Below are 27,580 nucleotides of genomic sequence, written 5' to 3'. Positions count from 1 at the left end.
CCCACCGGCGGGGAGGACCCCCTCGGTCTTCGGGCGGGCGGGGCGGGGGCGGGGGCGGGGCGGCCGAGGGGGAGGGAAGCCGCGTCCTGCGCCGTGCGCGCCGCCCGCAGTGCCCGCCGAGCGCCGTGGCCGGGGGCGTCGCGGGGCGCGCGGGACGGGCGGCCGGTTCCGGCGGCGCTGCGCGCAGGTAGGGCAGACAGGGCAGGCGGTGGGCGCTGCGGGCAGACCGCCGCCCCCGCCCCCGCCGCGGAGAGCCCCCCACCACGTGGCTGTCCGGCCAGGGGTGGGGATGCTGAACTTGGGGTCTCTGGGAGGGGAGTAACTGCATGCCCCCTATTGGCTGCCCCCCCATAAAGGCAGGCTCTGCTCCCCTACGGCTCTTACCCCTGGCTCCTAGTGTGGATGCTCTGTCCCAACCGACCAGGGCCGACCCCCACCCCCCCTCAAGATGGAGATCTTCCAGCCTGGAGTCCCCTCCACAGGCTAGTGCAGACAGGGTCACACTCCTGTCAACCCCTGCCTACCCTCCCAAGGTCCAGAAAGCCAACCCCCTGGCTCCCAGCCTCCCATGATGGGAGCAGGGCCTGGGGGCCAGTGAGAGACTCCCTGGGCCCCTGGAGTGGGCTTTAGTCAGGGAGGCAGGAAGCAACCCGCTTTGCCAGGCTGGTACACAAACAGAAACTGGGCCAGGCGGTTTGTGAACAGTGTGGGGGGCAACACGGGGCAGCAGAAGGCTTTAGCCACTCCAAGTCCCAGACCAGCTGTGCAGCCTGTGACCCCAAGACCCTCAGCACCTACCCTCCCCAACCCCTTGGCTAGAGATGCAAATTGCAGCCAAATCCTCCAAGCCCCAAGATTAATTTCCCTTGGGTAGGCTTCCCCATGCAAAGCAGAGGGAAGGCACAGGAAGGAGGCCAGGCACAGCCCCACCCCTCACGTTAGGGTCTGGATTGCCCCCTCTGCAACCAGGAATGGGAAGTGGGCCTCGCAGTTGGAGGGTGGGCTTCTGGGAACCCATCTGTGCTGTGTGCCTGGTCCTGCTATGGCTGAAACACTGCCCCTTCTCTCTCCAAGAGACCAGGCCATGGTAAGGCTCTGATGGGGGTGGGAGATAAGGATGCAGAGCTCAGAATAAAAACTTTTCTCTGCAGTTAATTAGCCCCATGGGGGGAGGGGCAGACACACGGGACCTCATTAGTGGGGCCTCAGCTCCAGGCCCTGCACCATGTGGACTACGTGGGTGCCTCTGTGGACCCCCGGGAAAGGGGTGGTACAGCCCCTGGGGACCTCCCAAGCAGCGGACCGGCTATCAATCTGGTGGGGAGGGAGCATCTGGGGGTTGACTGCAGGCTGGCAGCCCTCTGGCTGTTGCTTCCTCCTGTGTTCTCCAGCCCCAGGCTGGCCACTTCCGAAGCTCCCGACGCCATGGAGGAGTGGGATGTGCCCCAGATGAAAAAAGAGGTGGAGAGCCTCAAGTACCAGCTGGCCTTCAAGAGGGAGATGTCATCCAAGACCATCCCTGAGTAAGTCCCCAGGACCCCACCCCACCCAGGGTTGGCTCCGATCTGCATTTCATTTCCCTGCCCTGTGTTCGTTTGCATGAGCCAGAGCCACGGCCCTGCACCTTGCCATTGGGCAGCACTTCTAAGAAGCCAGGCACCCACCTGCTCAACCTCACCCTCCCCACCCTACCCAACCACAGGCTCCTCAAATGGATCGAGGATGGGATCCCCAAGGACCCGTTCCTGAACCCCGACCTGATGAAGAACAACCCATGGGTGGAGAAGGGCAAGTGTGCCATCCTGTGAGGCCCCCCCGCCCCGCCCCCGGGCTCTTGCTTCTGTAGGGAGGACAACTCCATAAAGGTGTGACTTTTATAAAGACTTTTTGAAAGCGTCCGTGCTTTTGTACATTTTCTGACGGAGAACTCGCAACATGACAGCATCAAGCGTGGGGCCCTGGGGCGTCTCGTGTGGACCCGGGGCATCCAGCATGGGCCTCCAGAGGTATCCAGCATGGGCTCACGGTGTCGGGTGCACCCCAGCTACAGCAGGTCCCTGATGTAGACACTGCGCCGCACAGCATTGGAGACGCCCTCCTTGAAGCGAAACCAGACGTCACTCCTGCCCACCGCCGTGCCTATGTGCCGCTCAGCCGCATCGGTCTCCGGGGCCACATCTCCTGTGGAGGCCACATGGTTGTTCCTCTGCCTTGCCCCGGCCCCTGCCGCCCCTCCCATGCCTCCCGCGCCCACACACCTGCACTCAGGGCTGCCGCTCTCTTGAGGACCACACGACCAAAGAAGTCCCTCTCAGGCTGAAGGGGGCAGGCTGGTCAGGCTCTCAGCCTAGACGGGTGGCGGGCACTCCCTGCCCTGGGGGGAGGGCCAGAGGCCCCCTCCCAGGGAGCAGCCAATGGCCCCAGGCTGTGGGAGCAGATGCCCACCTCCCCTTCCCAGGCCCGCTTCACGCTGGAGCAGACCCACTCAGCACATGTCCCTTCGGTCCCTCGTCACCCACATGGCAGCTTCCTCCTGCCACAACCAGCAGAGCCCCCTCTCGCCCAGATGGAAAGCTGGGGCCACGGGAAACCCCCCGAGGCTGAGCAGCAGGCAAGTGACAGCCCCCCAGGGCTGAGAACCAGCCACATCCCTCACACCTTTTCCTCCAGGGCCGCTCTCTTCAGGATGCGCTCCAGCCGCTGCTCTAGCCGCTGCTCCTCGTGGCTGTGTGAGGTGGGCGGCTGTGCCCCTTTGTCCCCGGCACCCCCCGGTGGAGCCTCGGCCCCTGGGGGAACCCCGCCCACCTGCAGACGGAAGGTGTGGTGAGGGCTGACTGGGCAGGGCCAGTCCAGGGACAAGGTCCCTTCCGACGGCCCTGCCCTCCCTGGCCTGGCTCTGGCCCCCAGGGTGGGCTTACCGGGGGGATGTCCCCAACCCGGGCCAAGGCCTCCGCCCGCCGCATCTTCTCCATTTCGATCTCGCGGGCAATGAGCTGCTTGGCCTGGTAGGTGAGGGGTTTGCGGGCGGGCAGCTCAGGAAAGCGGCAGACCTCCTCCACGTTCCTGCTCTCAGGGCGGGTCAAGAAGTACGCCATCAGCAGCACAGGCAGCTGCTACCTGCCCACCCGTCCCAAACGCCAAGAAGCAGGGGCTGCAGTGTGCAGCTCAGTCCTGCCAATACAATGCCTGGGCCCATAGCAGCAGGGGATGACCTACCCCAAGCCTCAGTTTCCCCAACTGCTTGTGGGCATGAGAAGGGAACCATCCCAAGGCTGCAGGATGAAAAAATGAGACAACAGGGCAGGGCCTAGGCTCAAGGCTGGAGCTGAGCACTGGGAACTGTCACCATTACCGCCTCCTTGCAAATGGCACAAAAAGCTATGGGCACTGGTCCCCTTGTTGGGCAGTGGGGCCCCGGGGAACATCTCAGGATGGGGCAGCAGCGCCCTGGGGAGCTCGAGGACCCTCTGGGAGCAGTGCCTGGGGGACACTGAGGCAGGCAGAGCCTCTGAAATAATGCCCCGTAAGGGGGACCCCCCACCTCACAATCACATCTGCGCAAGTGCTGAGCTGGAACTGACCCCTTATCGCTGCCCCACAGGCAGGAAAAGGGAGACTACACCTCACCAAGATTCCTGGCCTCACTGCCGTAGCACCCGGAGCCCAGCCTCCTGTCCCTGGCACCCCACCCTGTCCCTGGCACCCCACTGCAGACTCACGGCTCTAGCCTGTAGACATACTGCCCGTCGGGCATGCGCTCTTGGCGGTAGGTGAGGCTGTAGGCAAGCATGGTGCCCACGAGGCTGGCCAGCTGCTGCTTCTCACGAGTGCTGTACAGCTGTGTGCTCACCTGTGGGCAGGGACGCTGAGCATGGCCGGGCCCGCCCCCACAGCGGCGACACCCCCACTCTGGACGAGGCACTCACAGGGCGCAGCTTGGGCGCAAGGATGTCCAGAATCAGACAGAGGGCATCCAGGATGAGAGCCTGAGGTGCAACTCGGCTGCGGGTGGCAGGTGCGATGCCCGCCACCAGCGTCTGGATGAGGTTCTGTGTCCGGCTGGTCCGGTTCTGGGCCTGGGGTGGAGGATGAAGTAGGCCTAGGAAACCCAGGCTCCCTGGGCCAGACCCCAGGCCCGGGCAGGGTTCAGGAGACACACCTCCTGCTGGCTGCTGGGGAAAGCAATCCTCGGCACGTGGCTGGACGCAAAGAGCAGGTGGAAGGCTGCCGGCAGGAAGGGCAGGTAGCGCAGCAACTGGAAAGTCTGGCCGTGATGGGCGGCGCGGCTCAGCAGGTCATCAAAGGCCAGCCAGTCAAGGGCCGCGCACACGGTCCCCAGGCTGGAATCCCGTAGCCGCAAGCGCAGGAAGTTGTCAAACAGGCCCTGGGGGTGAGCAGGTGGGTGGGCTGCTGAACCCCCCCCCCCCCAGGCTCAGCCCCCAGCCCACATACAAGAACCTCCCACCTGCCCTGCCAAGCCCAGGGTCTCTGGGAGAGCTGCTAGCACCAGCAAGTGGCCCTGAGGCCCCGAAGGAGGAGCCAGGAAGGCCCAGCCTGCCGCCCCACTGTTTTGAGAGATGCAGGAAAGAACCCCCTACCCACGACTGCCTCAAGGAGCCCACAGGCTCCAGTACCCACCCCCTCCCCAAAGGAAGCTCTGCGGCCAGAACGGAGGGCACAGAGCCCCTGCTCTTGTTCCACGTGAAACTCTCATTCCCTCGGGGCGCACACAACCCCTCCCCGTGGAGAGTTCCGGATTTATCAGATCCACAGCCACTAATCCAAAGCTGCTTAGTCAGGGAGACAGCTTAGGCCAGGCTTCCCTGGGGTGGGGGGCATCTCTGCCACCTGCTCAAGCCAAAACTTTACCCTGCCTGCTCTACCCCACATCCCCGTGCCCACAGTTCATGTCCAGAACGGGGACCCTCCCGGGCACTGACTCAGGCTGTCTAGCCCCTCCCACCCCAATCACCTGCGTCCCGACCAGCAACTGGACTGACCCCGTGAGTCAGATGACACCACGCACCCAGCCCACCTCCCCTCCCTGCCAGCCCACGCCAGCCCCCACCCCACCCCTCGCACCAGCTAGTCCCTCCTCCCAGGCCTCTGTCCCTGCTCCCCATCACCTTTGAGAGAGCTCCCTGAGGCACCGTGTCCACCACCCCTTGCTCCCATCCCATTGCTCCTTGAGCTTGACACCGTGTGAAGTGTCTCCGGTTCTCTGGGGACAGAGACGCAGACAGATGCTAGCATACCGGCACCCCCAAAAACACTCAAGGCAGAGCAAGATTACCTGGACCACCTTCTCGTGCTCCCCTGCGGAGGCAGCCACGTGCAGGATGTGGTAGAACCGCTGGGAAGCCGTGGTCAAAGGCGCCTCGGCAGCACGGGGCCCCAGACCCAGGTGCCCATCATGGAGCGGGAGCATGTGCAGGGGCAGGGCCAGGTCCTGGCCCCAACGTTGCCTGCAGAGGGGTGCCAAGGCTGGAATGGGGCCCCACCTCTTCATCCCCCTCCAGGATGCCTTGCTCCCCGAAGCGGCCCAGGCGTCTGTACACAGACCATGCTCCCCCAGGGCCCATGCGGCGCTCAGTCTGCCACAGGAGACGGGGCTGGCCTGCCCACTTACCTCTGGGCCCGGGGCAGCTGGAACACCTCCTGCCACACAGAGAAGAGCCCCTTGCGCTGGTCCTTGAGGCCAACTCGTGTGGCCTGCACAGCCTGCACACTCAGCTCCCGCCGGCCGCGCCCATGAAGGAACTGGACACAGACGGGCGGGGGCTGGTTAGCGGCGGCTGAGCCCTGCTGCACCCCAGCAGCAGCCCCGCGCACCTGCCCACCTGCAGGGTGTTGATGCAGGCACGGATATCGTTGTCTGTCTTCTCACACAGAGCTGCCAGTGCACCCGGGTCAGCCTGCATGCCCTGCCGCAGGGAGATCTGCAGGGAGGCAGGAGGGTGGGTGGCCACTCCCCCAGAAACCCACCCTGGGGTCCTCCTTTCCCTAGAACACAGCTGTAGATGCCCGCGGACCAGCCTTGGTCCCTGCTTCGAACCATCTACTGCCAAACAGCAAACTGGTCCGGTCACCCCCACATCCTGGGGCCAGCTGGGGGATGGGGCCCTGGATGGGAGAGGGGATGGCAAAGGAGAGGGACATGGGGCCAGGACAGGGGACACATCCCCACACCCCGCAGTCAGCCACGCAGCCCCCTAGTCATGTGTCCCCCGCTCCAGCCCTCACCGACCTCCTGTAGCCGCTGCGTGAGCCTCGAGGACAGTATGGGTGGGAAGTAGAGCAGGAAGGCCTGCTGTCTCAACTGCCTCAGGGAGGGTACAAACCTGCAGGGGGACAGGCACGTGCACACCACACCGCCCAGCCAGGGACATCAGGGCATGTGACACAGCCCAGTGGGCAGAAGCGGCCAGGTAGGGTTGGGGATACACCCTCCCAGAAGCCCTCTGCCCTCCCACGGAGGCCCCCCACCACACCCCTCCCTGTGCAAAGCCCTGCTCCGGCCCACTCACTGGTCATTGCAGATACAGATGATGGGCCTCATCAGGAGCCCCCCCTCGGCCCGGCGCCGCCGTCCCCCACTTGTGGGAACCTGATCCCCTGACTCTGCATCCTGTGGGCCCTTGCGGTCCAGGATGTTCAGAAGAACACTGATGGCAGCCTAGGGAAGGCAAAAAAGACACAGTGAACCCTAGCCCATTGCCCACCCACCTGCCCACCCACTGGGGCACCCAGGAGGCCCACCACGGGGGCCCCGTCGATCTCATCGATGACCAGGCAGTTGGGCTTCCCGCCAGCACCCAGCACCGACTCCATCTGCGTGGCCGCCTCAATGCACGTGCGGAAGGCCTCAGGGCTGCGGTCATCACTGGAACCATGAAGCCAAGGGCATTGCCGTCAGGGCAGCGTGGCCTCGGCCAAGATAGCAACCAAGATCCCTGATCAGACAGTCTCCAGGGCTGAGCCACCACACCTACACCTCAAGGCTACCACCCCAGAAAGCCCTGAGAAAGTAAGAACCCCACTCCACTGTCCCCACCGCCAACCCACTGGGGTCTCAGGGCTAAGTCAGGATGGAGGCTGGCCTCCCTGCCACTTACCTTGCGTTCATCTCCACCACGCAGTACCCAGCATGCCGTGCAATCACATGAGCCAGGGTGGTCTTGCCAAGCCCCGGGGGCCCACACAACAGTGCCACCTGCAGCCAAGACAACACAGACGCACACGTGCTATAGCCTGTTACCACCCCGGCATGCTAACGTTTTAACGCCCCAGCCGTGGGAGCGCTAAATGCACCTCAGGGCCCCGAGAGGCTGCAAAGGCGCCGGCTGCCCAGAGAGCACAGCCCCCGGGCTCAGACATGCGTGTAGCACAGCCAGGTGGGACTTACCTTCTGCCGGGGCCGCCGGCTCGGGTCCAACTCAGCCTCTAGCATGTCCTCCAGCACCTGCTCATGGCTTTTCCATTTGCTGGAGCTTGGGGCCTCCTTGCCACCCCGGGCCAGCTCCACACTGGGCCTTGGCTTCCTAGCAGGCCTCTCTCGGCCAAACACCACCAGGTCCCACAGCTTTAGCCACTTGAGGAGGCAGCGGTTAGTGAACTGTAAGAAAGAAAGCGTGGCCTGGAGGAACGGCCAGCACCGAGGACCCCTGTGCCCACCCTTCATGTCAGCCTGCTGTCGTTAAGCCCCAGAAAACACACAAGGAGGCTGAAGCTGAGTGACAAGTGACCAGTGTCTGGTCACCCTGCCAGTGAGTGACAGAGTGAGGCTCATTTCAGAGCCTCCATTCCTATAACCCTGAGCCCTTCAGGAGCCCCCACCATCCCCAGGGGCATCCCAGCATCAGCTTCTATGAGTAAGAAAGGAAACAGAAGCTCCGAGGAGGGGGGGGGTTGGATCCCCAGCCCAGGTCACAGGTGACCTAGAGCATGCCAGCCCCATGCTGGCCTCAGTGTCCCCAACTACAATTCAAATGTGTAAATCAAAACCATCTTTTCTGGGCGCCTGGGTGGCTCAGTTGGTTAAGCGACTGCCTTCGGCTCAGGTCATGATCCTGGAGTCCCTGGATCGAGTCCCGCATCGGGCTCCCTGCTTAGCAAGGAGTCTGCTTCTCTCTCTGACCCTCCCCCCTCTCATGTGCTCCCTCTCATTCTCTCTGAAATAAATAAATAAAATCTTTAAAAAAAAAAAAAAAAAAACCATCTCTTCTGGGGCTCCTAACTGGCTCAGGTGCTTCAGCGGCTGCCTTTGGCTCAGGTCATGATCCAAGGGTCCTGGGATCGGGCTTCATCCTGGCTGCCTGCTCAGTGGGGAGTCTGCTTCTCCCTCTCTCACTCTCAAAAAAGTAAATAAAATCTTAAAAACACCAAAAAGCCATCTCTTCCATTCCAATGCCCTGTAAGCTGACAACATAAGAATTAGCTAAATCCTACAGCTTTTGTTTTTGGCAACAAAAGAGCAAGTCACGCTTGAACGATAATAAGGTCTCACGTCGTCACTGAGCAGCTCCGTGTAGGACCGAGGTGCGAACTCGTCCACCCAGAGGCAGTGCTGGGAGTCACCTTGGTTGCTGGCCATCTCTTCCTCAGGAGCTGCCAAAGGCTGGACCTCCTCCGACCTGAGGCTGAAGAACATTGTGCCTTTGGAAGGACTGCACACCCCCCGACTACAGGCTGGAGATCAGGGGTGGGAGGACCCACTGTGTCACCTGCGAAGTGTGTCTGAGAGCCGATGGGCCTCCTCGAGCAGCTGCTGCCTCCGCTGTGCAAACACCAGAGGTTGGGATCTGGATGGCTCCAACGTGCAGTCCCCCCACAGAGCCACCCTTCTCTTCCCAGCAAGCCCCACCTCACTGTCGACCTGCTCCTTCAGGGACGCGAAGGACACACCCAACAGATCCAGCTGGCCGTGGCCTCGCCGCCAGATATCAACGAAAGGGGTCTGTAGGAAAGTGAGGGCAGCATTCATCCCGCTGCAGGACATAACTACTCACGGACCCCCTCCCAACAGTGCTCAGGGACCCAGGTGGCATTATTTCAGCATGAACATACCAACAACAGGACAAGCTTCCTCTCTAAACAATAATTCCAAAAAAAAAAAAAAAAAAGGGGGAGAAAAAAACCCCAAGGGAAGGAAAAAAAAAAAAAAAGAAGAAGATATGAAAAGGAGGGCACCTAGGTGGCTCAGTCATTAAGCATCTGCCTTCAGCTCAGGTCATGATGCCAGGGTTCTGGGATCGAGCCCCACATCGGGCTCCCTGCTCCGCGGGAAGTCTGCTTCTCCCTCTCTCACTCCCCCTGCTTGTGTCCCCTCTCTCACTGTGTCTCTCTCTTTCAAGTAAATAGATAAAATGTTTAAAAAAGAAGAAGAAGATACGAAAGGAAAAGGGAGGCAAGCCAGGTGAACTTCCTGAGGGGTGCCCAGGGTCCCAGTGGGGACATGAGGTCTAGGACTCTCCTGGGCAGCACTGAGCCCCCCACCCCCTTGTGGCCACACAGCACCCACCTGCACCCCTGTGCTCACTGGGTCAGCCCGCAGGACCAGAAAAGCCCGGCAGCCACCCATGGAGGTCACACTGACATAGTCCTCCAGGACAGGGGGCCGCCTCAGGACGGGATTTCGGGCTGCCGGCGAGGCCTGCAGGAGACCCACATCAGCACCAGCATCCAAGAGCCTGGGAAGGGACAGGGACTGTCTTGGGGACTCACCCCTCCTGCTACCATCGGAGGAACCCAGATCCACTCAACTATACATCCCTCCCACCCACCCCCAGCGCCAGGCCTCCGGAAACCCAGGATCCTTCCACAATCCCTGGGACACCTGTGCCCCCAGCCACACACCCCTTGCCCCACAGCTCAGTGGGGACCTCCGGACTCGGTGGGGGGGTGATGCCCCTGGCAGGGGAGTCAGGAAGGGGCGGCTCTTCCATCTCCTCGGGCCTGAAGTTCAGCTTCTTGACGACTTCCAGCCTAGGCCGTTTGACCCTGGGGGCTGGGGAGGGAGACGGAAGGAACAGAGACTCTTCCCCAGCCTCACACCCCAGCCCTGGGCCCTGGGCCCCTGCGGACATACTGGGGGGCAAAGCCGTGTCCCTCGGGACGTGGTCGGCCAGCTGCCTCTTCGTCGCACTGCCATTGTGGTTCCCTGGACGTCCACCTGGAGAGCAAGGAGTGGCAACGGCCTCCTCGGACGTCAGCCGGGACCGGCCCACCGTGGGCCAGGGGTCCCTGGGGGATGACAGGGCCGCCGTCCCTGCCAGGAGGGAAAGATGACAGCAGCTGCGCTAAGTCGGCGCGTCCCCACATACAGGCAAGAGCTCCCGCGGCCGGCGGTGCCGGAGGACCCTTCTCGCTCCAGCCTCGCGGTCCCCGCTCGCCTCCCCTCCTCCAGGCAGCCCTCCCGGACTACGGGGGACGAGGCTGCGGCGGGGCCCACGCCCACCTTCCAGCTCCGCCAGCACCTCCAGCTCGTCCGCGAACTGGCTGTGGAAGTCGTCCTGGGCACCGCCCAGCTCGAGCTCGAGGTCTCCCATGGCTCCCGCTCCCACCGGACCAGCCGTCCTCTCCGAACCTCCCGCGCGGCCGCCGCGCGCCGCACCCGCCCCCAGCGTCCCGGCGCCGCCAATCCCTGGCCGGCGTGCCCGGCGGCTCTCTCCATTGGCCAACGGGAAGAGCGCGGCGGGGGCGGGGCTGCGCGCGCAGGCGGGGCGGGGCAGAGCCAGTGCGGCATCCCAGGACTCTCATCATTGGCCCGCACGGCCGCCCGTCCATGGCGTGGGCGGGGCGTGGGGTGGGGCTGCGCGCTCCGTAGGGCCCTATGAGGCGCGGCTCCGGGGTCGCTGGGTCGCCAGGCGCGGGGACGGGGTGCTGGAGCCAGGGCACGGCAGCGGCCTCGCGGGACCCGGGCGGCGCGACCGGGCTGCAGGTTGGTCCCGGAGTGGGCGGGGCCGCGGGAGGCGCTGGTAGGCGGCCTGTGCCCATCAGACGCGGGGGGCGGGGGCTGCCGGGGAGGGGGTGTCTGCGCGGAGGGAGAGGGGGGCGTAGGGGGCCCCCTCGCTCTGCTGACCTGGCCCGCCCGGGCCGTGGGGGGCGCGGCAGCCCCTCTCCTGGCCCTTCCCCGCTCAGGAAGAGACTCCCGTGGCATGTTGGTGCACTGTCCCGGGAGGGTCCGCGGGGGTGGGCCGGGGCGCAGGACTGCTTCCCCCGGGATCTGCGTCTGGGTTGGGCAGCCCCACAGTCGGAGCTCAGAGGTAGGCGTGGAAAGGGACCTAGCGGGTGCATACACACTGGGACCGTGTGCTCGGCTGACACCGCGTCAGCGGCTTCCCACCCGCGACCCTGGGGACCCCGGGGACCCTAATGAGTCCACTGTGGACTCCCCGTGAGCCCCCACTTGCAGGCCTCTACCATGGAACCAGGCCGAATAGAGAACCTGTCCGTGGTGTACCAGAGCCAGGACTTCCTTGTGGTGAACAAGCACTGGGACCTGCGGATCGACAGTAGGATGTGGCGGGAGACTCCCACCCTCCAGAAGCAGCTGCGCCACCACTTCCCAGAGTTAGCAGATCCTGACACCTACTATGGGTTCAGGTAGGCGGAGGCCGGCCAGTGGCCCCCAGCAGCTTCTGTGGGAGGAAGTAGCCACTCCCCAGTCTGGCCAGCCCTGATCCCTGGCCTCGTGTCAGGTTCTGCCACCAGTTGGACTTCTCCACCAGCGGGGCACTCTGCGTGGCCTTGAACAAGGCGGCAGCGGGCAGCGCTTATAAGTGCTTCAAGGAGCGGCGCGTCACCAAGGCCTATCTGGCTCTGGTAAGGCCTGAGCACCCCCCTGGGCAGGGGATTCCAATGCTCAGCCGCTTCGGCAGGCTGTCAGTGCCAGGTGGGCTCCCCAGAAGGGGTGGGTGGTCCTGAGAGCAGCTTGTGAGTCTGTGCCCAGCAGGTGCGGGGACACGTGCAGGAGAGCCGGATGACCATCAACTACGCCATCGGCAGGAACAGCACCGAGGGTCGGGCTCACACCATGTGCATCGAGGGCACTCAGGGTACGGAGGGAAGGACTCGTCACCCAGTGGGGGCCCTGAATGAGCCGGGCTGGGGTGGGTTGGGCTCTCCACAGGTCCAGCCAACCCTCGCACCTCGTCTTGCTCTCCAAAGGCTGTGAGAACCCCAAACCAAGCCTTACAGAGCTGGTGGTCCTGGAGTATGGGCTGTATGCCGGCGATCCTGTCTCCAAAGTGCTGCTGCAGCCCCTCACAGGTGCGTCCAGCGGCGAGGCAGGAAACTTTCCAGGCCTGCTTGCTGTCTGCTAATGGTGCTTCTCAGCCATGTGTACGGACGTGTGTCTGTCCCACAGCATAATATGTGGTGGCACGGGGCAGAATGGCCTGCCTGGGGCCACTTTGCTATCCGCCCCCCCCGCCCACCCCAGGCCTTGCTATCCTGGAAGGCCAACGGGGGTGGTCTAGCGCACCTGGCCCTGCCCCTACTGGCAGTGATCTCGAGGTCGATCTCTCTTCTAAGCTCTGACGTTCTTGTCTGTAACGGGAAACGGGTCTGCCTTGTCTTAGGGTTTTGGGGGCTTGAAGAGGGCAATAGGGGCTAGGGCTAGGGGTGATGTGAGTGGGTGAGGGGTGGGCATGGAATGGCACCCCCACCCCACCAGTCCTCTTGCCCCACCCCACCCCCACAGGCCGGACGCACCAGCTGCGTGTGCATTGCAGTGCTCTCAGCCATCCTGTCGTGGGCGACCTGACCTACGGGCAGGCATTGGACCAAGAAGACCAGCCCTTCCGCATGATGCTGCATGCCTTTTATCTGCGTATCCCCACTCACACTGAACGTGTGGAGGCCTGCACACCAGATCCCTTCGTGCCGGCGCTTGATGCCTGCTGGAGCCCCCATACTCTGGTGCAGTCACTGGACCAGCTTGTCCAGGTCCTGAGGGCTGCTCCCGACCCTGATCCCACAGAAGGGAGTCCTGGGCCTTGCAGCACTTCCACACCCCCCAACAAGCCCCCTGAGACAGAGGCACAGCGGGCCTCATGCTTGCAGTGGCTGTCAGAGTGGACCCTAGAGCCTGACAACTGAGGGCAGCAGGCTGGGTGGGAATGGCAGGCTGGGCCCACTAGGGGGATGGGGGCTGCAGGGGACAGCCCTGGGCCCATCCTGAGTCAGGGTGTCCTGTGCTTGGCCCCACTGTGGATGGGGCCTGAGGCCCTGGCTCCAGCAGCCAGGCCTGGAGAGGGGCTGGCAGGGCCAGCAGGGGGAGCCAGGCTGCCGGGGAGTTTGGAGGATGGGACCTCCCTCTGAGCACCCCGTTCCCCTGAGAGGGGAAACCAAGGCCTGCCTTCCTGGCTCCAAAGCTTCACTCCTAGGGGCTTGTTTTATGGATTTGCCCAGGGTCACTCTCTAAGGGACAGAGCCCACAGCGGGCCAGCCTCGAGTTAGGCTCCTGCAGGGCCCCCAGGCCTCAGAGCGCCCTGCTCCTCGTTGCTCTTCTTGGACCTTCTGTGTTGGTCAGCCTATCCTGGCTGGGTCTTCTCCGCCTGCGGACCCTGACCCATCCCGCCCACCCAGTGCTGCCTCGTGCCTTTGCTTTTACCAGATTCTGCTCGTGGGCCTCCTCCTCCCCACCCACACGGCACATGGGGGAGGGTCCGAGCCATGTCCCTCGGTCTTCTCACAGTGCCTAGGCCACCACAGGTCCTCACACTTCAGCTGGGGAGCAAGAGTGGCCAGCCCCCATCTCTTCCATCCCGATGACATGAGCACGTCGGCCTAGTTGTAGCTGAGCTCCGGGGCCTCAGAATAAATACTCAGTGACTGATCTCATGAGTGACTATGAATCCATCCGATGGGGAGGTTTGAGGCCCCATACCCCTGCCCTTTTTCCTACACTGGGCAGATCTCTGCCCTAGGCCCCCCAGCAGGAGCCAGGATGGACCCTCCCCCTGCCATGCAGTGAGCACCCTGCAGCCTAGTGTGGATGGAGGCTGGGCTCTGGGTGGAGGACTGAAATTGGGTCAGCTCCGTTCCTAGACATCCCCCGTTCACCTAGCCAAAAGCATTGGAGCGCCCATCTGTTCTCACCAGGGTCCCTCCCTAGAGTCATTGTCCCCACATCCTCCTTAGGGTTCTCTGCCATTGGAACGCCAGCTACCTTGCAGGGTAGGCACTCCTGGCTGGGATGGGCCTTGGGGGGACAGCAGAGGGCAGGTGTGGCCAGCTGGAGGACACTGGTGTAGACTCTGGCCTGGTGGGGCCCACAGGCTGGGCCTACAAAGCAAACGGCAGAGAAGTTGGAGGGCTAGACAGACTGGTAGCCCCCAAGGTAGGGAAGCAGGACGAGAAGGCGCACAGGGGTAGGCCCCACCCTGGGGAATGTATGTTGCTCCTCTCACAGCCCTGCTGCTCCCCCTGAAAGGTCTCCTTGGCCCCTTGAGTCCCCCACGACCCAGAGAGCCACCCGCAGGCCAGATCCAGACCTTGCTTCCTGCAGATTGGCCGTCTCCCACTGCCCTGGGGGGCCTCAAAGCTGAGGCTGTGGAGCCCAGACACTGGGGTGCACACCCTAGCTGTGGTGGGCAAGGTTTGGAAGGCATGGGAGTTGAGCAGGGTCTCCTGGGCACGGATGGCAGGGAGAGTTTCTTCAGGCAGGAGTGGCCAGACAGATGCTGCGGGGGGGTGAAGCGTGGGGCAGGCCTGTGGCAGGCAAGCTCCTGGGGGCGTGTGTGCTGGTGGGGCAGCGCCCCAGTGGTACTGGGAGGCCAGGAGCGCGTCCAGCTCTACATGGTGCGGCTGACCTTCCATGCAGGGCTGGGCGGCAGTCCCCAGCTGGCCCCTCCAGCTGTTGGCCCTCTGGGGTCAGTGTGTCCTCTTGGCCGTGCGGCAGGCCCTTTGGGCATGTGCAGCCCTACTTGTGGTGCTAGTGGGTCCAGGGGTTCAAGGCCCGGTGCCCTCCTGGCCCTGCCAGGTGGGAGTTGCGCCCCTCCCAGGGGATGAGGAGAGCCAGGACTCAGCTCTGGGCACCTGGCCCCACCCACCCTCGCTGGGGCACCTCCCACTCAGCCCCAGAGGCCCAGGCTTATGGAGCTGCCCAGTCCTGAGCCCGCAGGGCATGTGTGGCACAGCTCTTTGCCATTGGGGTCACCTACCTGGTGCCTGCACCCCCCCCTTAACCCCCAGCACATACGTGTATGGACGCACGTGCTCACAGGGCAGAAACCGCCACCATGTTGGATCTGCATGTGCCTGGCGTCCCTGCAGGGAACACATGCATCACATAGTTGTGGATGCTCCCAGACACACACGCGTGTGCACAAAAACACCAGCACGCATGACAAACGCAGACACGCACACGTATGAAGGCACATCCGATCCTCGGGGCACAGACACATCCCGCAGGGGGAAGGGGTGTGTGCTGGGTGGCCGCCAACCGTGAGCTCAGCCTCCCGCTCCCCCAGGGCTGGAGAGCAGGTGTCTGCTCTGCTTGAGGCCCCCAGGGGTGGGCACGGCAGCCTCACCTGACACAGCCCCCGCCCCTCCCCTCCACATCGGCCTGGCCGGCATCACTGCAGGAGTGGGCAGGCAGGCAGGCGGGTGCTGGGTGAGGCATGCAGGTGAGCAGGAACCCAGGTGTCCCCACCCTGCACCACCGTGGAGCCCCAGTGCTCAGCTGCAGGGGCTGACACACTCAGTGGACTGGGGTCACTGCAGGGGACTGCAGCTCCTGGCACCGGCCTGCACCCCCACACACACATCGAATGGCCACCGCGGGGTGCAGGAGCAACCTCCCTCTACAGCAGATGGTCTCCATGCTCAGGTGAGAAGTGGGGGCTGGGGCAGGGCCACTTGGCACCTGCACCCACCGGGCCCGGCTAGGAGGCAGTCTCGGTGTGGCCCTGGGTGGGTAGCTGGGCTCGTCTGGCTTCCACTCTGTCACCCGCATGGGACAGTAACACCCTGGGCCGTGCAGGGTCTAGACCCCACGGGCACCCTGACACCTTCATCTCACAGTTAAGGCCTCCCTCTGGAGACTGGGCAGGGCAACCTGCGGGGCTGTGGTTGGGGCTGTGGCCGGAGGCCAGGTCTGGCTGGGCGTCTGAGGCCCTGCGAGGGAGGAGGGCTTTCTAGGCTGCCCAGGAATGGGGGGCAGGTTGGAGAGCCCCCAGGCCTCTACCCACAGCTGCCTGCAGGGACTTCCTGGGACCACCGCCCCTCCCCTGTAGCTGTTAAGAGATCTGTTTATTGGAGACACCGAAGCCTCCAGGTCTCAGGAGCCCCGACCTGACCTGCACCTGCGATAAGAAAGGCCCGGGGCTTTGGCCCGGCCCCTCCTCTTGCCACTCCCTTAGTTCCCGAGAGGCACTTTGTGGTGTTTGTGTCTCCCCCAAAGACACAGAGACGCAGTTGCAGGGAGCCCAACCTACATGACCCTGGATGGCACCTCCCTCTCTGTGCCCCGTGCCAAAGAGGGCAGGGAAGGTGATGGGGTGGGCCTTACCACCTCCTGTCTCCTCTCCAGCTAGTCCTGCACCCACTGCCCGTTACCCCACACCTTTCTGCCAGGACAGCCATGGGCCCCAGAGCAGGTGAGACAGCCCTCACAAAGGGGCACATTGGGCCCTCCAGGGGTGGTTCCCACAGCCAGGCTCCCCTGAGGTGGTAGGACCATCTGTGGTCCTAGGCCTACCCTTGGACACAGGGAGCCCCAGGTAGACCCTGAGGGATGCCCCCAGCAGACAGTGCCCCGGTGTGCTGGGGGCCCGCAGCAGCTCAAGGCCTGTTCTGTTCCAGGTGCCCAGATGAGCCCAGGCCTCGCCCTCCTCATGTGGCTCACTGCCCACTGCTCTTGTCCCCAGGCCCAGGGTTTCTCCCAGGGAGGGCTGGATGCCAGCAGGGCTGACCTGTGGGCCAGGTGAGTGCCAGGTCACGTTTCTGCAGCTGATCCTCTGGCAGGCCGGGGGGAGGGGGGATGTGCATCCCCAGGTCCTGCACCCGATGGCCCAGGAAAGCTGAGGCAGGGCTCCCATCACTCACCGACTTTGCCCCTAGATGGCCCAGAGCATCCAGTGTCCTGCATCAGACTCACAGCCACGTGATCAGGACTGGGTCCCCCAGGCCGTCGCAGCTGCCTGGGGCCCTGAACCCCTCACAGCTTGCACTGCTCTCCTGGCCTGCCGGGCAATTACTTCTTGTCCTGAGTCCTCTTGGGTTTCTTCCTCTGCCCCAAGACTGGGCTGCTCTCCCAGGTCCCAGAGACTCAGTCCTTCCCAAGCACTGTCCCGAGGTCTCGTATGTGGGCTCAGCCACCCTTCCCTTCCCTGGAGGATTAGAGATCACAGATGAGCCATCAATCAATTGATTGGAGGACTGATTAGGCAGGGTTAGAGGCCTGGGGTGAAGTCCCACAAGATACCCTCCTCACACACAGATTTTATTAGATAGATGCACACCGTGAGGAGCACTCAGCCAGAAGCCAGGCCTGCTGCGGTGACCCGGCTGGCGCTCAGGCCACATCTCCTCCACACCCTCAGCCATCGCTGGGACAGTGGAGCCTGCCTGAGCCCAGAGCCCGCTGGGACGAGGCCTCCGGAGGAGGCATAGACCCAGAGTCCAGGCCAGGGCCACTTCCAAGCCCTGCTCACAGCTTGGAGCCTGGCGCCCACTGTGTGCCAACGGGAGTGAGTGAGTGCTGAGTGAAGCCGCGGTCTCGTGTGTGTCTCGCTCCCTCAGTGTTGGGGGTGCTGACCTCGATGCCACTCCTCACCGCCTGTCCCCTGTCTGCCCAGTGCCGACACCTCCCTCCTGCACGACTTCTGGTGCCAGCCGGCCAGCCAGCTGCCCCGGGACCAGCTTTCTGCTCTCATCCGGGGGATGGCCACCCAGCAGGTCCCCCTCAGAGCCTGGCAGGTAAAGAGCTGTGGCTGGCGGGAGCAGGCCAGGGTGCTGAGGGCAGGGGGTGGACTTCCCGGAGACAGGCGGGGAAGAAGGGCATCCCCAGCAAAGGGCTCGGGTCAGCAGGGGGCCCACGGGGCTGGGATGGGGAGCGAGACCCGGCCAGCCTCGCAAACACCTGAGACGCAGCTGTTGGGTAGACCCCAACGTGGCAGGAGGTCCGGCTGTCTGATGTTGAGGTTTCCCTTCCTTGGGTGACTCTCTGGTGCTGCCCATTTCCAGGACTTCTCAGTCAATTCCCTGCAGACCCCCTGACTTCTGTTCTTGGCTCGGGTGAGGGATTGTCCAGCAGGCCTGCCCTAGACGCTTCCTGCCTCCATTGGCACATGGTGCCCACACTGGGGACAGGTCCTCTGGGCCCCGTGTGGATCTTCCAGCCTGCCGCCTCTCCCCTGTCATCTGAGTCCACCTCGACCCACAGCTGACCCAAGCATTACCTGCCCCTGAGTTTAAAGAAACAGAAGGAAGAAAAGCTACTATTCTGTCTCATTATAAAATTAGTATGAAATTAGCAATAAATCCGAAAACCCCGAAGTAAGTCAAGCGAGACAAAACGTCTAGGCAGGAGGTGACGTTGGGATGAACGACTGAGCCGCTGTAGTGCTGTGGGAGTCGGGGGTGGGGGGCTTTCAGGGTGGCCCCGACACCTCCTGAGACAGGGAGCCGGCAGGGCGTCCAGGTGACAGAGCCCAGGCCATGCTGAGGGCGAGGGTAAGGTGGCAGCAGGAGGGGGGCTGGGAGCCCCAGGCTGGGCAAGCCCGCGACACGCCCCTGCCCTGCCCAGCTCAGCTGCCTGGCCAACCTGGCCGCTCGGCATGGCCTCCAGGACGACTTTGAGCTGCACCCTCCCAACCTGTTGCTGTTCTACAAGTGAGTGCCCCCCCCCCCCCGTGCGGGGACAGCTGAGCATGCCTCCTTCGGAGTTCCAAGGACCCCAGCTCCCCAGGGACATCTGGGCCACCCCAGAGGAGGACCCTCGGGTGGCCCCCACCCTCCCAACAGCCCCCCAACCTGCCCGCAGCCTGACGCAGGTAAGGGAAGCCGATTGCTGGGCCTTCACCCGCCGCGCCGCTCAGGGGGACGTGGAGCTGCTAGCCAACCTGCCAGACCAGAGGGTCGCCCTGCGGCACGCAGCCTTGGCCTGCCTGGTAGGCACGACGGGCGGGCCGGGGCAGGGTGGGTGGGCAGGCAGCGGGGCCAGGCTCGTGCTGACCCGCTGTGTGGCAGGGAGCGCCCCACCCGTGGCTCAGCGCCTCTGACCTGCTGCTCCTTGGGGTCCTGGTGTGCGACATGGATGCGTCCTGCATCGAGGCCGCAGACCCGCGTGTGCTGGAGAACCTGCAGCGCTGCCGCCGGCTGACGGCCACCCAGCAAGCCGCCCTCACCACGCTGCTGGCCGGCGGCAAGACCGTGCTGGGGTAGGCAGGGCCCGGTGCCCTCTGCCCAGGCCTCTCCTCCTTGAGAGGACCTGGACTTTGGGCCCAGGAGACCCCTAATGTCTACCGACCTGCTGACCTGTGACCTGTCCCCCCAGCTCACAGCCCCACCGACCCTGCAGCCTACGGTGCACAGGCTCGGGGTGCTACTGCCACCCTCCAGACCCCCCAGTTCCCCTGCCCCCACACCTGGGGTGGAACGGTCTCTGCTGAGCAGGCCCTGGAAACTGGGTGCTCAGGGAGGGGCAGGCAGCCTCCGGGGGCTGGGGCTCTGCTCCTGACCCTAACACGGTGCTCCCTTACCCCACACCAGGCCTCCTGGCTCCTGGAACCTAGAGGGGCTGCGGGCCCTGGGATCCCTGGCCACCTACATCAGCTCCAGCCTGTGGATGCAGGTGCAGGAGGTAGGACACTCTACGGGGGGGGGGGGGGGGGGGGCGTTCTCAAGCTGGCTGTGGACAACGACAGGGGCATCCAGCCAACCTTCCACCAGCCTGTCCAGGCCTGGGGGTAGGGCTCCAATGCCTGACGAGCGTCCCCAGTCACTCCCTGCCCCAGGGTTTCCGTCTGCGGGACGGGAGGAGGAACCAGGTGGCCCCGGGCAGCCCTTCCCCCGGGTACAGTCTCTACGCCTGCCTGGCCAGGCTGTGGGCCTGGCCTTCTTCAGCAGCACAGTGGCCACGTACCAAGCTGGGCGGCTCAGCCAGCGTGATGCCAGGCGCTTCGTCACTGGCTTTCTCGAGGCCAAGGCCGCGTCAGTGTCCTCTCGGCCCAAGCGGGGCACAGGTCAGTGTGGCCACCATGGCCTGGGAATGCTGTCCCTCCCGTCCTCTGGGCTCCTAACCCTGGGGGGGGGAGCACCCAAAACATAGTCCCACCTGCTGCTGGACCTCCTGGGTACCACCCAGGGGTCTGCATGCAGCCTGGGGTGGGGCGGGGGGGTCAGAGTCCAGTGGAGCTGAAGTGCAGGTCAAGGTCAGGGTTGACTCTACCTGGTCTGGGCGAGGTTCTCGGCTAGAGGTCAAGCTTGGGAGGGATTCAAGGGTGGGTCGAGGTTAGGAGTGAATCAGCAAAATTCAGCTCAAAACCCCCAATCCCCCCCAAACACAGGGAGACCCTGCATCCACGGGGACATCACAGCGGCCACGCTCCATGACAACCTCTTCCTAGTGCGCTATGACTGCGTGCAGCTCGAGTCCTGCCTGGGCAGCCACGTGCTCAAAGCCAACCTGGACCCCCTTCTGCAGCACCCACTGCCAGTCGAGTGCCAGCGTGTCGTCAAGGCCAAGCTGGCTCAGGTGCGTCGCAGACCAGCTGCGGGGGGCGGTGGGCAGGCACCCAGCCGCGGGCCTGACCCTCCCACCCACCCAGGTCTACCCACATGGCATCCCCGAGGACCAGCTGCGGCTCATCACCTCGCTGGTCTACCTCTACTCCCACTCGGAGATCGGCCAGTGGAACATCACGTCCAGGGACACGGTCGTGGCCTTGCTGGCCTCGGACGTGGCCCTGGAGAACCAGACCGAGGTGAGGGCAGCATGGTCGGGGGGGCGGGCTGTGCGCCGCCCCTGGGCCCGCTGACCTGGGCCCTGCTGACCCAGGCCCTGCCTCCAGGCTGTCCTACAGAAGTACTTGGACCACAACGGCACCATCACCAGCACCCTGCTCATGGCCATCGGGGGCTCCCGCCTCTGCTGGATGAGTGCCAGGCAGGTCCAGGCCATCAGGCCCACAGAGTTCCGGTGAGCCAGCCCAGGGACGCGCCCAGCCAGGGAGGGAGGGGCTCAGCCTGAGGCCTGCTAGGTTCCCGTGGCTGCACAACCAGGTACCACAAACCTGCTAGGTTCCCATGGCTGCACAACCAGGTACCACAAACCTGCTAGGTTCCCGTGGCTGCACAACCAGGTACCACAAACCAAGTGGTAAAACTTCTCCCACGCAATCTGAAATCGATGTCCTAGGGCCGGCTCCCTCTGAAGCCTGCAGGGGAGGCTGCAACCTGCTTGGGGTGGTGCTGCCGGAACCCCTTGGCCTTCCCAGGGCCGGTGGACGCATCCCCACCTCCGCCCCCGCGGCTGCAGGGCCTTGCACTCCGCGCCTGTGCGCACAGTCCCTTCTCTTCACCTGTTGTTAGACTCGGGGCTGCGCTAATTCCCTGAGATGTCATCGTCATCACATCTACAAATAGGAAAGGCTCTATTTCCAAACAAGGTCACGTTCTGAGGTTTTGGGCAGGCGTGAGTTTTGGGGGGACACTATTCAGCGCTGTACAGAGAGCAAGAGGAAAGCTGTGGCAGGGAGAGGCCGGGAGCACGAGGGGCTCCCAGCACGCCCACCAGCTTCACGCTCCCCCAGGCAGGCTGGGGCCCTGGATATCTCCTCCTGCCCCCAGAGCCGGAAGGACGCACTCTACACCAAGGCCCGCGAGGCCTTTGGCAGCGCCAGGAACACAGCTAACTACTACCGCCTTATGCGTCCTTACCTCGGTGAGCCCCTGCCCTGTGTGCGGGCCCCCTGGCCCCAGAGGCCCCCGCCCCTGCCCTCTCACCACTGCCTGCCCCCAGGAGGTGCCCCCGTGGAGGAGCTGCGGTACCTGGTCCAGGCTAACGTCTCCATGGATATCGACACCTTCACCAACCTGAACCCCCGAGTGCTGCAGGTGGGCCCCCGGGGCGGCCTGTCCGGGGTGGGGGATGGGGCTGCCAAATGGGGGGAGGCCTCTGTCACAGCCTGCAGGCCCCACGCATCCCAAAGTCAGAGGTACACAGACAACGTGAACCCCAGGTCGCTTCTGCCGGGCCTCACCCCTGTGCTCGCTCCTCGGTTAAGTACTGCCCTGCCGGGTCTGCCTTTGGCCCCAAAGCCGGCCACTGCGGGACCCTCCAGACCTGCGCCCATAACCCTCTCCCTCCCCTTGCAGAGCCTGAGTGTCGGCAATGTGACCACACTGCTGGGCCAGAACGTGGGGGACCTGCAGAAGGCACGCAGCCACCCGACCATCAGCTCCTGGCTCCGCAGCCTGAACACGTCGGTCCTAGGAGAGCTGGGCCTGGACAGGGACACTGCCGGCCCCACCAGCCTGGCCCGCTCCACCACTGGGGCCCCCAACACCACACCTTGGGCGCCCCATCTGGCCCCCACCTCGGGCCAGCCGGGGAACAAGGCCCCCACCTCCGGTATGCCCCAGACCCATCCTCCCCTCTAGTGTGCCTTCCCTGTCTGCGCAGGGCCTCTGTGGACCAGACTGCCCCTGGCTCCTCATCTTGCGCCCAACCTCATGCTCTGTTGGCTCTTTCCTTCACCTGCTTGGGTGACATGTGGTGACACTGGCTGTTCAGTTACTAAAGGACAAAATCACCTCCTCCAGCACCTGCCGAGCACCAGAAAGTGGGGGTGGGAGAATCTTTGAGAGCCCTGTCGAGGCCCAGAGGAACAGCCTCCGTGGCAGTCCCCCCTGGCCTTCCCAGCCCAGGGGCGCAGAGTGAGGGCCTGCCCAGGCCCAGGAGGCTCCCAGCCGGGCCTGATAGGTGCTCCATCCACGTTCCTCCTACAGGCAGTCCACCGGCCCACCTGAGGTACCTGCCACTTGCTGTGGCCCTGCCCTCCAGCCTCCTGGGGCTGCTGTATTGGGGCACCCCAGGGCCCAGCCAGGACTGCTCCTGGGGCACCTGCACCAAGGCCTCCAAAGGCGGCACCGGCCACGCCCCACATGCAGGGAAACTGGGCCTGGAACGTGGAACCGGACACCTGCCCAGGCCCAGGGGCAGGCTCCAGGCCCAGAGGACCTGGCCATGTCCCACATCCTAGGGGCCTGTGGGGCTGGTCCCCTCACATCCAGCTCCCAGGACATGGAGCTGGAATGAGGACCTGGGCCCACCCCGCGGCCAGCCAGGAACAGTTGACCGAGTTGCTGCCCCAATCCTCTGGCCTCCCTCAGGATGAAGAACTGGTACTGGGGAGGGGGCCTTGCTGATGGATTTGAATAAAAGACAAGGTGATCCTCCTGCCTGTGTCCTTTTGCTCTGAGCCCAAGGAGGGACAGAGACCCTCTTAGCGGGGAATAGGACTTCTGTCTGCATCTCCTGGGCCCTGTCTCCAGAAGCCACCCTGAGTGTTGGCCTGGCCTCAGAGGGAAGGCCCTGGGAATGGAAACAGTGGTAGGAGGGCCCTAAGAGCCACCCCCTTTCCCCCCTCCCCGTCTCCAAGTGCAAACAGGAGGGACTCCAACTCAAGAACCACATCTACCACCTCATGGGGTTGTGCCTCCCCACCCGGTCCTCAGAACACCACAGGGCATCTCTGCAGGGAAGGACAGGGGCCTTTTATTGAAGTCCAGTCCCCTTGGGGTGGGCCAGGCAGGGCTTCAGGGCAGGGGAGGTCCCACATCCAGAGCAGTGGGCTCACTTGGGGATCAAAGCCAGGAGCAGAGTGGGGATCGCAATGAGCACTGGTCCGGGTCCGAGGAGGCGGGCGCCCCCTGAGAGGGCCTCTGCAGAGAGAGTGACTCAGGCGCCGGGCGTGGCTCTGCCCCCACCCCACCCAGCGGGCCGCCCTGGCCCACCTCGGAAGCTGAGGTCCATGACCAGGTAGCCATTGGGGATGCCACCGTGGAGCCCCAGGCCCAGACTCTCCAGGTTATCCTGCCGCTGCCGTAAGATCCAGTCCCGCACAGGGCTGCTCTCCTGCTCTGCCTTCAGGCCCACCAGGTTTGGACCCAGAAGGTTTTGTACCTCGGCAATGGTCAGCGGCTGCCAGAGCCCCCAGGGGGCCGTCAGGGTCACCCTGCCTCTCCCCCAGAAGGCTGTCCAGACCTCCCCATGCTTCCCGGGCCCAAACACCCTGCCTCAGCCCCTTGGGACTTCGGAGCGGACCCCGGCGCTCTGACAGCCCCCGCGCGGCCCCGCCCCCAGCCGTACCAGCACAGCCTCCGTCTGTAGCGTCTTGAATGTGGCCGTGTCCATGTTCACCTTCTGATGACTGAGAGCCCGCAGGTCCTCCGTGGGGGCCCCAGCTGCTCGCGGGGAGAGGGGCCCCAAGCATGAGACCTCACAACAGCCCCCAGTCTTACCCTCTGACCCTAAGGACTTCCTGGGCCCCAGGTTCCCCTGGGTGGGTGAAGAAGCTGGAGGGGGCTCAGACTCACAGGGTCTCAACCTACACACACGTGTAAGGGCAGGGGGCGCGTTGAGCACCGGCCACACCAACAGTAGCTGCCTTGTGAGGCAAGAACCTGGCAGCACCCGTGTGGGGAGCCTGGGCCGTCACGCCCCCCAGGGCTTCTCCCTGGCTCACCCAGGTAGGGCTTGATCTTCATGAAGTATTCAGACCCACTGATGTTCTGGAAGGCCGCGCGGGCCCGGGGATAGAGGATGTCCATCTGCGGTGGGCGGCATGCCTCCAGGTCCTGGGGCCTGGCTGCCCTAAAGAGGTAGCACGGGGCCGGGCAGGGGGCCGGGCAGTGAGCTTGGAGCACGGCATGCCCACCACGCCCGGCAGGCCCCTGGGACTCACCAAAGGACGCTGGGTTGCACGGAGCCCAGCTGCTCAGGACTGAGAAAACACAGGTACGTGGGGCCGAAGGTGGCCAGTGTGTCCAGGGAGGCCTTGTCCAGTTGGCCCCCTCCTGCCACGTAGCGGGCAATCAGGGCAGCCACCTGTGGAAGGAGGCCACTGAGGCGTCTTAGGGCTGGGAGAAAGGCATCCCCTGGGGCCTGCACAGCCTCACCCCATCTGCTCCCTCGGGGGAGGTTGTCACCTGAGCATCCATTGTCTGCCCTTTGCTGACTTGAAGAAGAGATTTCACAGTTTCCAGGGATGTCACGTTCCACCTGTGGATGTCCGCAGGCGTGAGCTCGAGGAAGAAGTACCTCAGGTGCTGGATCAGGGACTCAGGGTACCCCTGTGGATAGAACTGCCCAGGGAGGTGACCGGGAGGGCCACGGCCACGCTCTGGGTGCCCAGGGAAACTGTGGCACAGCGGGCAGGCCTGAGCCCATGACCAACTACCTCGTCCAGTTTGCGCTTGAAAACATTCAGCTGCTGGTAGGTGAAGGGCACCATGTTCACGCGGTCCACCTGAGCCGCCAGCAGGGCCCCGTCCACACAGGCCTCCAGTTCCCACTCCTCGTAGAAGACAAGGTTTTCATCTATCACGTGGGCCTTCCGCTCGGGTAGGCAGACCTTCTCTGCGGGAGCAGGCGGGGGTTGGGGGCTGGACTTGTCTTGTCAACCTCCTCCTCCCTAACTGCTGAGACCCTGGGGACTGCATGACCCCCTCCAGGCCTCAGTTTACACATCAGCAAACTGGGGTGATTCTGTCCACTCTCCGAGGTTGTCACAGCTGAGCAAGCCATGCAGCCAGGAAGGGCCACACATGTGTGGGCAGGTGCGACCCACAACGCTATCCCCATCTCCATGTCTCCCGACAGCCAATGGGGCAGGGTGTCCTGCTTACTCTCCGTGTCCCGCCGGTCCCTCAAGAGGACAACAGTCAGCTCAGGTTGCTGCCAGGACAGGTCCCGGGAGGTGCCTTGCAGCCATGGGGTCATGACACCCTTAGGACAGAACATAGCTGTGGCTGAGCCAAGTGTAGCCCAGTGTCTGAGGACCCCCACCCGGACCAGACACCTTCCTCTCTTTCCCCAGAGGGACCTTACCAGTCTCGAGTCTGCAGCCTGGGCCCTGGAAGGAAACACCCACCCTGCAGGGGAAGGGGCACAAGGTTTGAGGGGATGGCCGGGGACTCCTGGGTGTGCTTGCCACAGGCCCCCCCCCACCCTGGGTAGGAAGGAGGCAAAGCTGGCCCCCTCAGCCTCAGCACCCCATGATGTCACAGCCTACCCCACCCCAGGGAGCCCAGGTCCCCCACATCCTCCTCCTAAGACCTCACTGCTCAGGGCAATCCGATACCCATTCCATGGACACTGTCCCTTTGACCTGAGCCCCCATCACTGCCCTGGCCCAGCTTCCAATGCTGCAAGGTATAGAGGGACAGAGGCACCTCTGGGAGCAGAGACATGGCCGAAAGCCTACCCGGGACTCAGGGCACCTGTTCAGGATTCAGGACACGTGCCCAGATTTGGGACACATGCCCGGACTCGGGCCTACCTGCCCAGAACTTGGAACAACTGCCTGACCTCAGGGCACCTGCCAGGGAGGGGGGGCACTGCCCGCCGCCAGGAAGGAGGCATGGGGCAGGTAGAGCCTTTCTTAAGAATGCTCAGCTGTCCTCTGATGCTCTTTGCACCCTAACAATCTACGGTAGCCGGCCCCTATTACTCACCAAGGCTGAGAAGCAGGAGTAGAAGGTTGCCGTGGGCAGAGGTCCCACAGGACCCCAGCAGAGGCTGAGCAGTCTGCAAGGCCATTATCTGTGAAGAAGAACCACTCAGATATCCTCACCGCTTGGGCAGGACCCCACCCTGCCCCCCGCACCCCCTTGCCCTGGGCTGTGCAAGGCCTTATGGGTCTGGAAGAGTTCAGAGCCCCCGCTGGAACCTTCTCAGGCCCCTGCGGGTGGCGTCCATGCGGCCTCTGGCCCTGCTCTCAGGACCAACCAGTCTACCGGGCCCGCCCTGCCCCCTTGGGGAAGCTGGCCCCTCCTGCCGGGGTATTGAGTCTGAGTCAGCCTGGCCCCCAGCTGTGAGAGCCCAGGAGGGCGGCTGGTGGCTGGTGGCCGTCCCCTCTGCCCACAGGGCAGGGCGAGGCGAGGCCAGAGAGTTTAGTGCAAGAAGGCAGGGCCACCTCTGGCTCAGGTTGACCTCTGTTTCCCCATTCACACCAGGGCTGGGGAGAGAGCTGAGTGACCCCCACACACACTGCCTGGGGCACAGTCATTCTCTCCTCCCCATCCTGCCCCACCCAAGGCCCAGGTAGACAAGGCCGGTGGGGCCCACCTGCACCCCTGGTTTCCCTCCTGACGTCCCTCCCTAAACAGAGGCCTCAGGAGAACAACACCCCTTCCTACCTGCCAGTCCCATGAGTGGGGCAGTGGGTGGAAAAGCATTCCAGGAAGATGCCCCCACCGTGCATTTCTGGAGTGGCATTTAGGAGGCCTTGCCGGCCAGTGTGGGCATGGGGAGTGGGTGGGGAGCCTCTCTCCAGGGAGTATTGTCCCGGGGGAGGGTAGGGGGGGTGCTGCAGGAGACCTAACCACCTCTACACTCACCCCTCCC

General features: G+C 64.0%; 5 protein-coding genes across 9 annotated transcripts; 3 read left to right on the top strand and 2 right to left on the bottom strand.

The window, feature by feature from the left end:
- The first annotated feature begins 1,398 nt into the window (after positions 1 to 1,398).
- LOC123323680 (guanine nucleotide-binding protein G(I)/G(S)/G(O) subunit gamma-13) lies at positions 1,399 to 1,808 on the top strand. The gene is made up of 2 exons (XM_044912133.1): positions 1,399 to 1,523; positions 1,703 to 1,808. The coding sequence occupies exons 1-2, from the start codon at positions 1,426 to 1,428 to the stop codon at positions 1,806 to 1,808; spliced, it is 204 nt and encodes a 67-aa protein (XP_044768068.1). The 5' UTR covers positions 1,399 to 1,425.
- A 63-nt stretch (positions 1,809 to 1,871) lies between these two features.
- Positions 1,872 to 10,583, bottom strand: LOC123323676 (chromosome transmission fidelity protein 18 homolog). 2 transcript variants are annotated; one of them, XM_044912125.1, is made up of 22 exons: positions 10,457 to 10,583; positions 10,088 to 10,267; positions 9,856 to 10,006; positions 9,521 to 9,689; positions 8,864 to 8,956; positions 8,724 to 8,776; positions 8,507 to 8,639; positions 7,406 to 7,615; positions 7,116 to 7,213; positions 6,760 to 6,883; positions 6,528 to 6,676; positions 6,248 to 6,341; positions 5,841 to 5,939; positions 5,630 to 5,760; positions 5,294 to 5,465; positions 4,160 to 4,384; positions 3,927 to 4,076; positions 3,720 to 3,850; positions 2,919 to 3,063; positions 2,659 to 2,805; positions 2,259 to 2,316; positions 1,872 to 2,181 (listed from the first exon to the last, which is right to left on the bottom strand). In XM_044912125.1, the coding sequence occupies exons 1-22, from the start codon at positions 10,545 to 10,547 to the stop codon at positions 2,045 to 2,047; spliced, it is 2,940 nt and encodes a 979-aa protein (XP_044768060.1). In that variant the 5' UTR covers positions 10,548 to 10,583; the 3' UTR covers positions 1,872 to 2,044. The 2 variants fall into 2 exon arrangements, with proteins under 2 accessions (XP_044768060.1, XP_044768059.1); XM_044912124.1 differs by having other exon boundaries at positions 9,856 to 10,267.
- A 272-nt stretch (positions 10,584 to 10,855) lies between these two features.
- Positions 10,856 to 13,834, top strand: LOC123323677 (RNA pseudouridylate synthase domain-containing protein 1). 4 transcript variants are annotated; one of them, XM_044912130.1, is made up of 6 exons: positions 10,856 to 10,939; positions 11,465 to 11,604; positions 11,700 to 11,823; positions 11,951 to 12,056; positions 12,169 to 12,270; positions 12,704 to 13,834. In XM_044912130.1, the coding sequence occupies exons 2-6, from the start codon at positions 11,519 to 11,521 to the stop codon at positions 13,099 to 13,101; spliced, it is 816 nt and encodes a 271-aa protein (XP_044768065.1). In that variant the 5' UTR covers positions 10,856 to 10,939; positions 11,465 to 11,518; the 3' UTR covers positions 13,102 to 13,834. The 4 variants fall into 4 exon arrangements, with proteins under 4 accessions (XP_044768065.1, XP_044768062.1, XP_044768061.1 ...); XM_044912127.1 differs by having other exon boundaries at positions 11,414 to 11,604; positions 11,954 to 12,056; XM_044912126.1 differs by having other exon boundaries at positions 11,414 to 11,604.
- Positions 13,835 to 16,588: 2,754 nt separating this feature from the next.
- LOC123323678 (mesothelin-like protein) lies at positions 16,589 to 23,036 on the top strand (the record flags this gene model as incomplete). Its single annotated transcript, XM_044912131.1, has 15 exons — positions 16,589 to 16,604; positions 16,810 to 16,930; positions 17,805 to 17,925; positions 18,755 to 18,840; positions 18,992 to 19,118; positions 19,198 to 19,388; positions 19,720 to 19,810; positions 20,051 to 20,192; positions 20,517 to 20,704; positions 20,778 to 20,933; positions 21,021 to 21,148; positions 21,762 to 21,892; positions 21,971 to 22,065; positions 22,327 to 22,582; positions 22,960 to 23,036. Coding segments are annotated over exons 1-15 (1,926 nt in total), but the record flags the coding sequence as incomplete, so codon positions are not given.
- Positions 23,037 to 23,706: 670 nt separating this feature from the next.
- On the bottom strand, positions 23,707 to 26,773 carry LOC123323679 (mesothelin-like). Its single transcript, XM_044912132.1, has 10 exons — positions 26,689 to 26,773; positions 26,063 to 26,106; positions 25,861 to 25,960; positions 25,413 to 25,591; positions 25,162 to 25,317; positions 24,918 to 25,060; positions 24,699 to 24,826; positions 24,323 to 24,417; positions 23,968 to 24,154; positions 23,707 to 23,895 (listed from the first exon to the last, which is right to left on the bottom strand). Exons 1-10 carry the CDS (start codon positions 26,771 to 26,773, stop codon positions 23,807 to 23,809), a joined length of 1,206 nt encoding a protein of 401 aa, XP_044768067.1. The 3' UTR covers positions 23,707 to 23,806.
- Positions 26,774 to 27,580: the final 807 nt, after the last annotated feature.

Source organism: Neomonachus schauinslandi, unplaced genomic scaffold (genome assembly GCF_002201575.2).
Source record: "Neomonachus schauinslandi unplaced genomic scaffold, ASM220157v2 HiC_scaffold_182, whole genome shotgun sequence".
Classification (NCBI taxonomy): domain Eukaryota; kingdom Metazoa; phylum Chordata; class Mammalia; order Carnivora; family Phocidae; genus Neomonachus; species Neomonachus schauinslandi.
This window is presented reverse-complemented; position numbering and strand designations above follow the sequence as displayed.

Coding starts and splice junctions, on each gene's coding strand:
- LOC123323679 (XM_044912132.1), bottom strand. CDS start 26,773: ATGGCCTTGCAGACTGCTCAGCCTCTGCTGGGGTCCTGTGGGACCTCT. Junction 24,827..24,917: donor GTGCAACCCAGCGTCCTTTG/GTGAGTCCCAGG, acceptor CTACCTCTTTAG/GGCAGCCAGGCCCCAGGACC. Junction 23,896..23,967: donor CATGGACCTCAGCTTCCGAG/GTGGGCCAGGGC, acceptor CTCTCTCTGCAG/AGGCCCTCTCAGGGGGCGCC.
- LOC123323677 (XM_044912126.1), top strand. CDS start 11,423: ATGGAACCAGGCCGAATAGAGAACCTGTCCGTGGTGTACCAGAGCCAG. Junction 11,605..11,699: donor GACACCTACTATGGGTTCAG/GTAGGCGGAGGC, acceptor GCCTCGTGTCAG/GTTCTGCCACCAGTTGGACT. Junction 12,057..12,168: donor GTGCATCGAGGGCACTCAGG/GTACGGAGGGAA, acceptor TGCTCTCCAAAG/GCTGTGAGAACCCCAAACCA.
- LOC123323680 (XM_044912133.1), top strand. CDS start 1,426: ATGGAGGAGTGGGATGTGCCCCAGATGAAAAAAGAGGTGGAGAGCCTC. Junction 1,524..1,702: donor TCATCCAAGACCATCCCTGA/GTAAGTCCCCAG, acceptor ACCCAACCACAG/GCTCCTCAAATGGATCGAGG.
- LOC123323676 (XM_044912124.1), bottom strand. CDS start 10,547: ATGGGAGACCTCGAGCTCGAGCTGGGCGGTGCCCAGGACGACTTCCAC. Junction 9,690..9,855: donor ACTGAGCTGTGGGGCAAGGG/GTGTGTGGCTGG, acceptor GTCCCTTCCCAG/GCTCTTGGATGCTGGTGCTG. Junction 2,182..2,258: donor AGCGGCAGCCCTGAGTGCAG/GTGTGTGGGCGC, acceptor TGGCCTCCACAG/GAGATGTGGCCCCGGAGACC.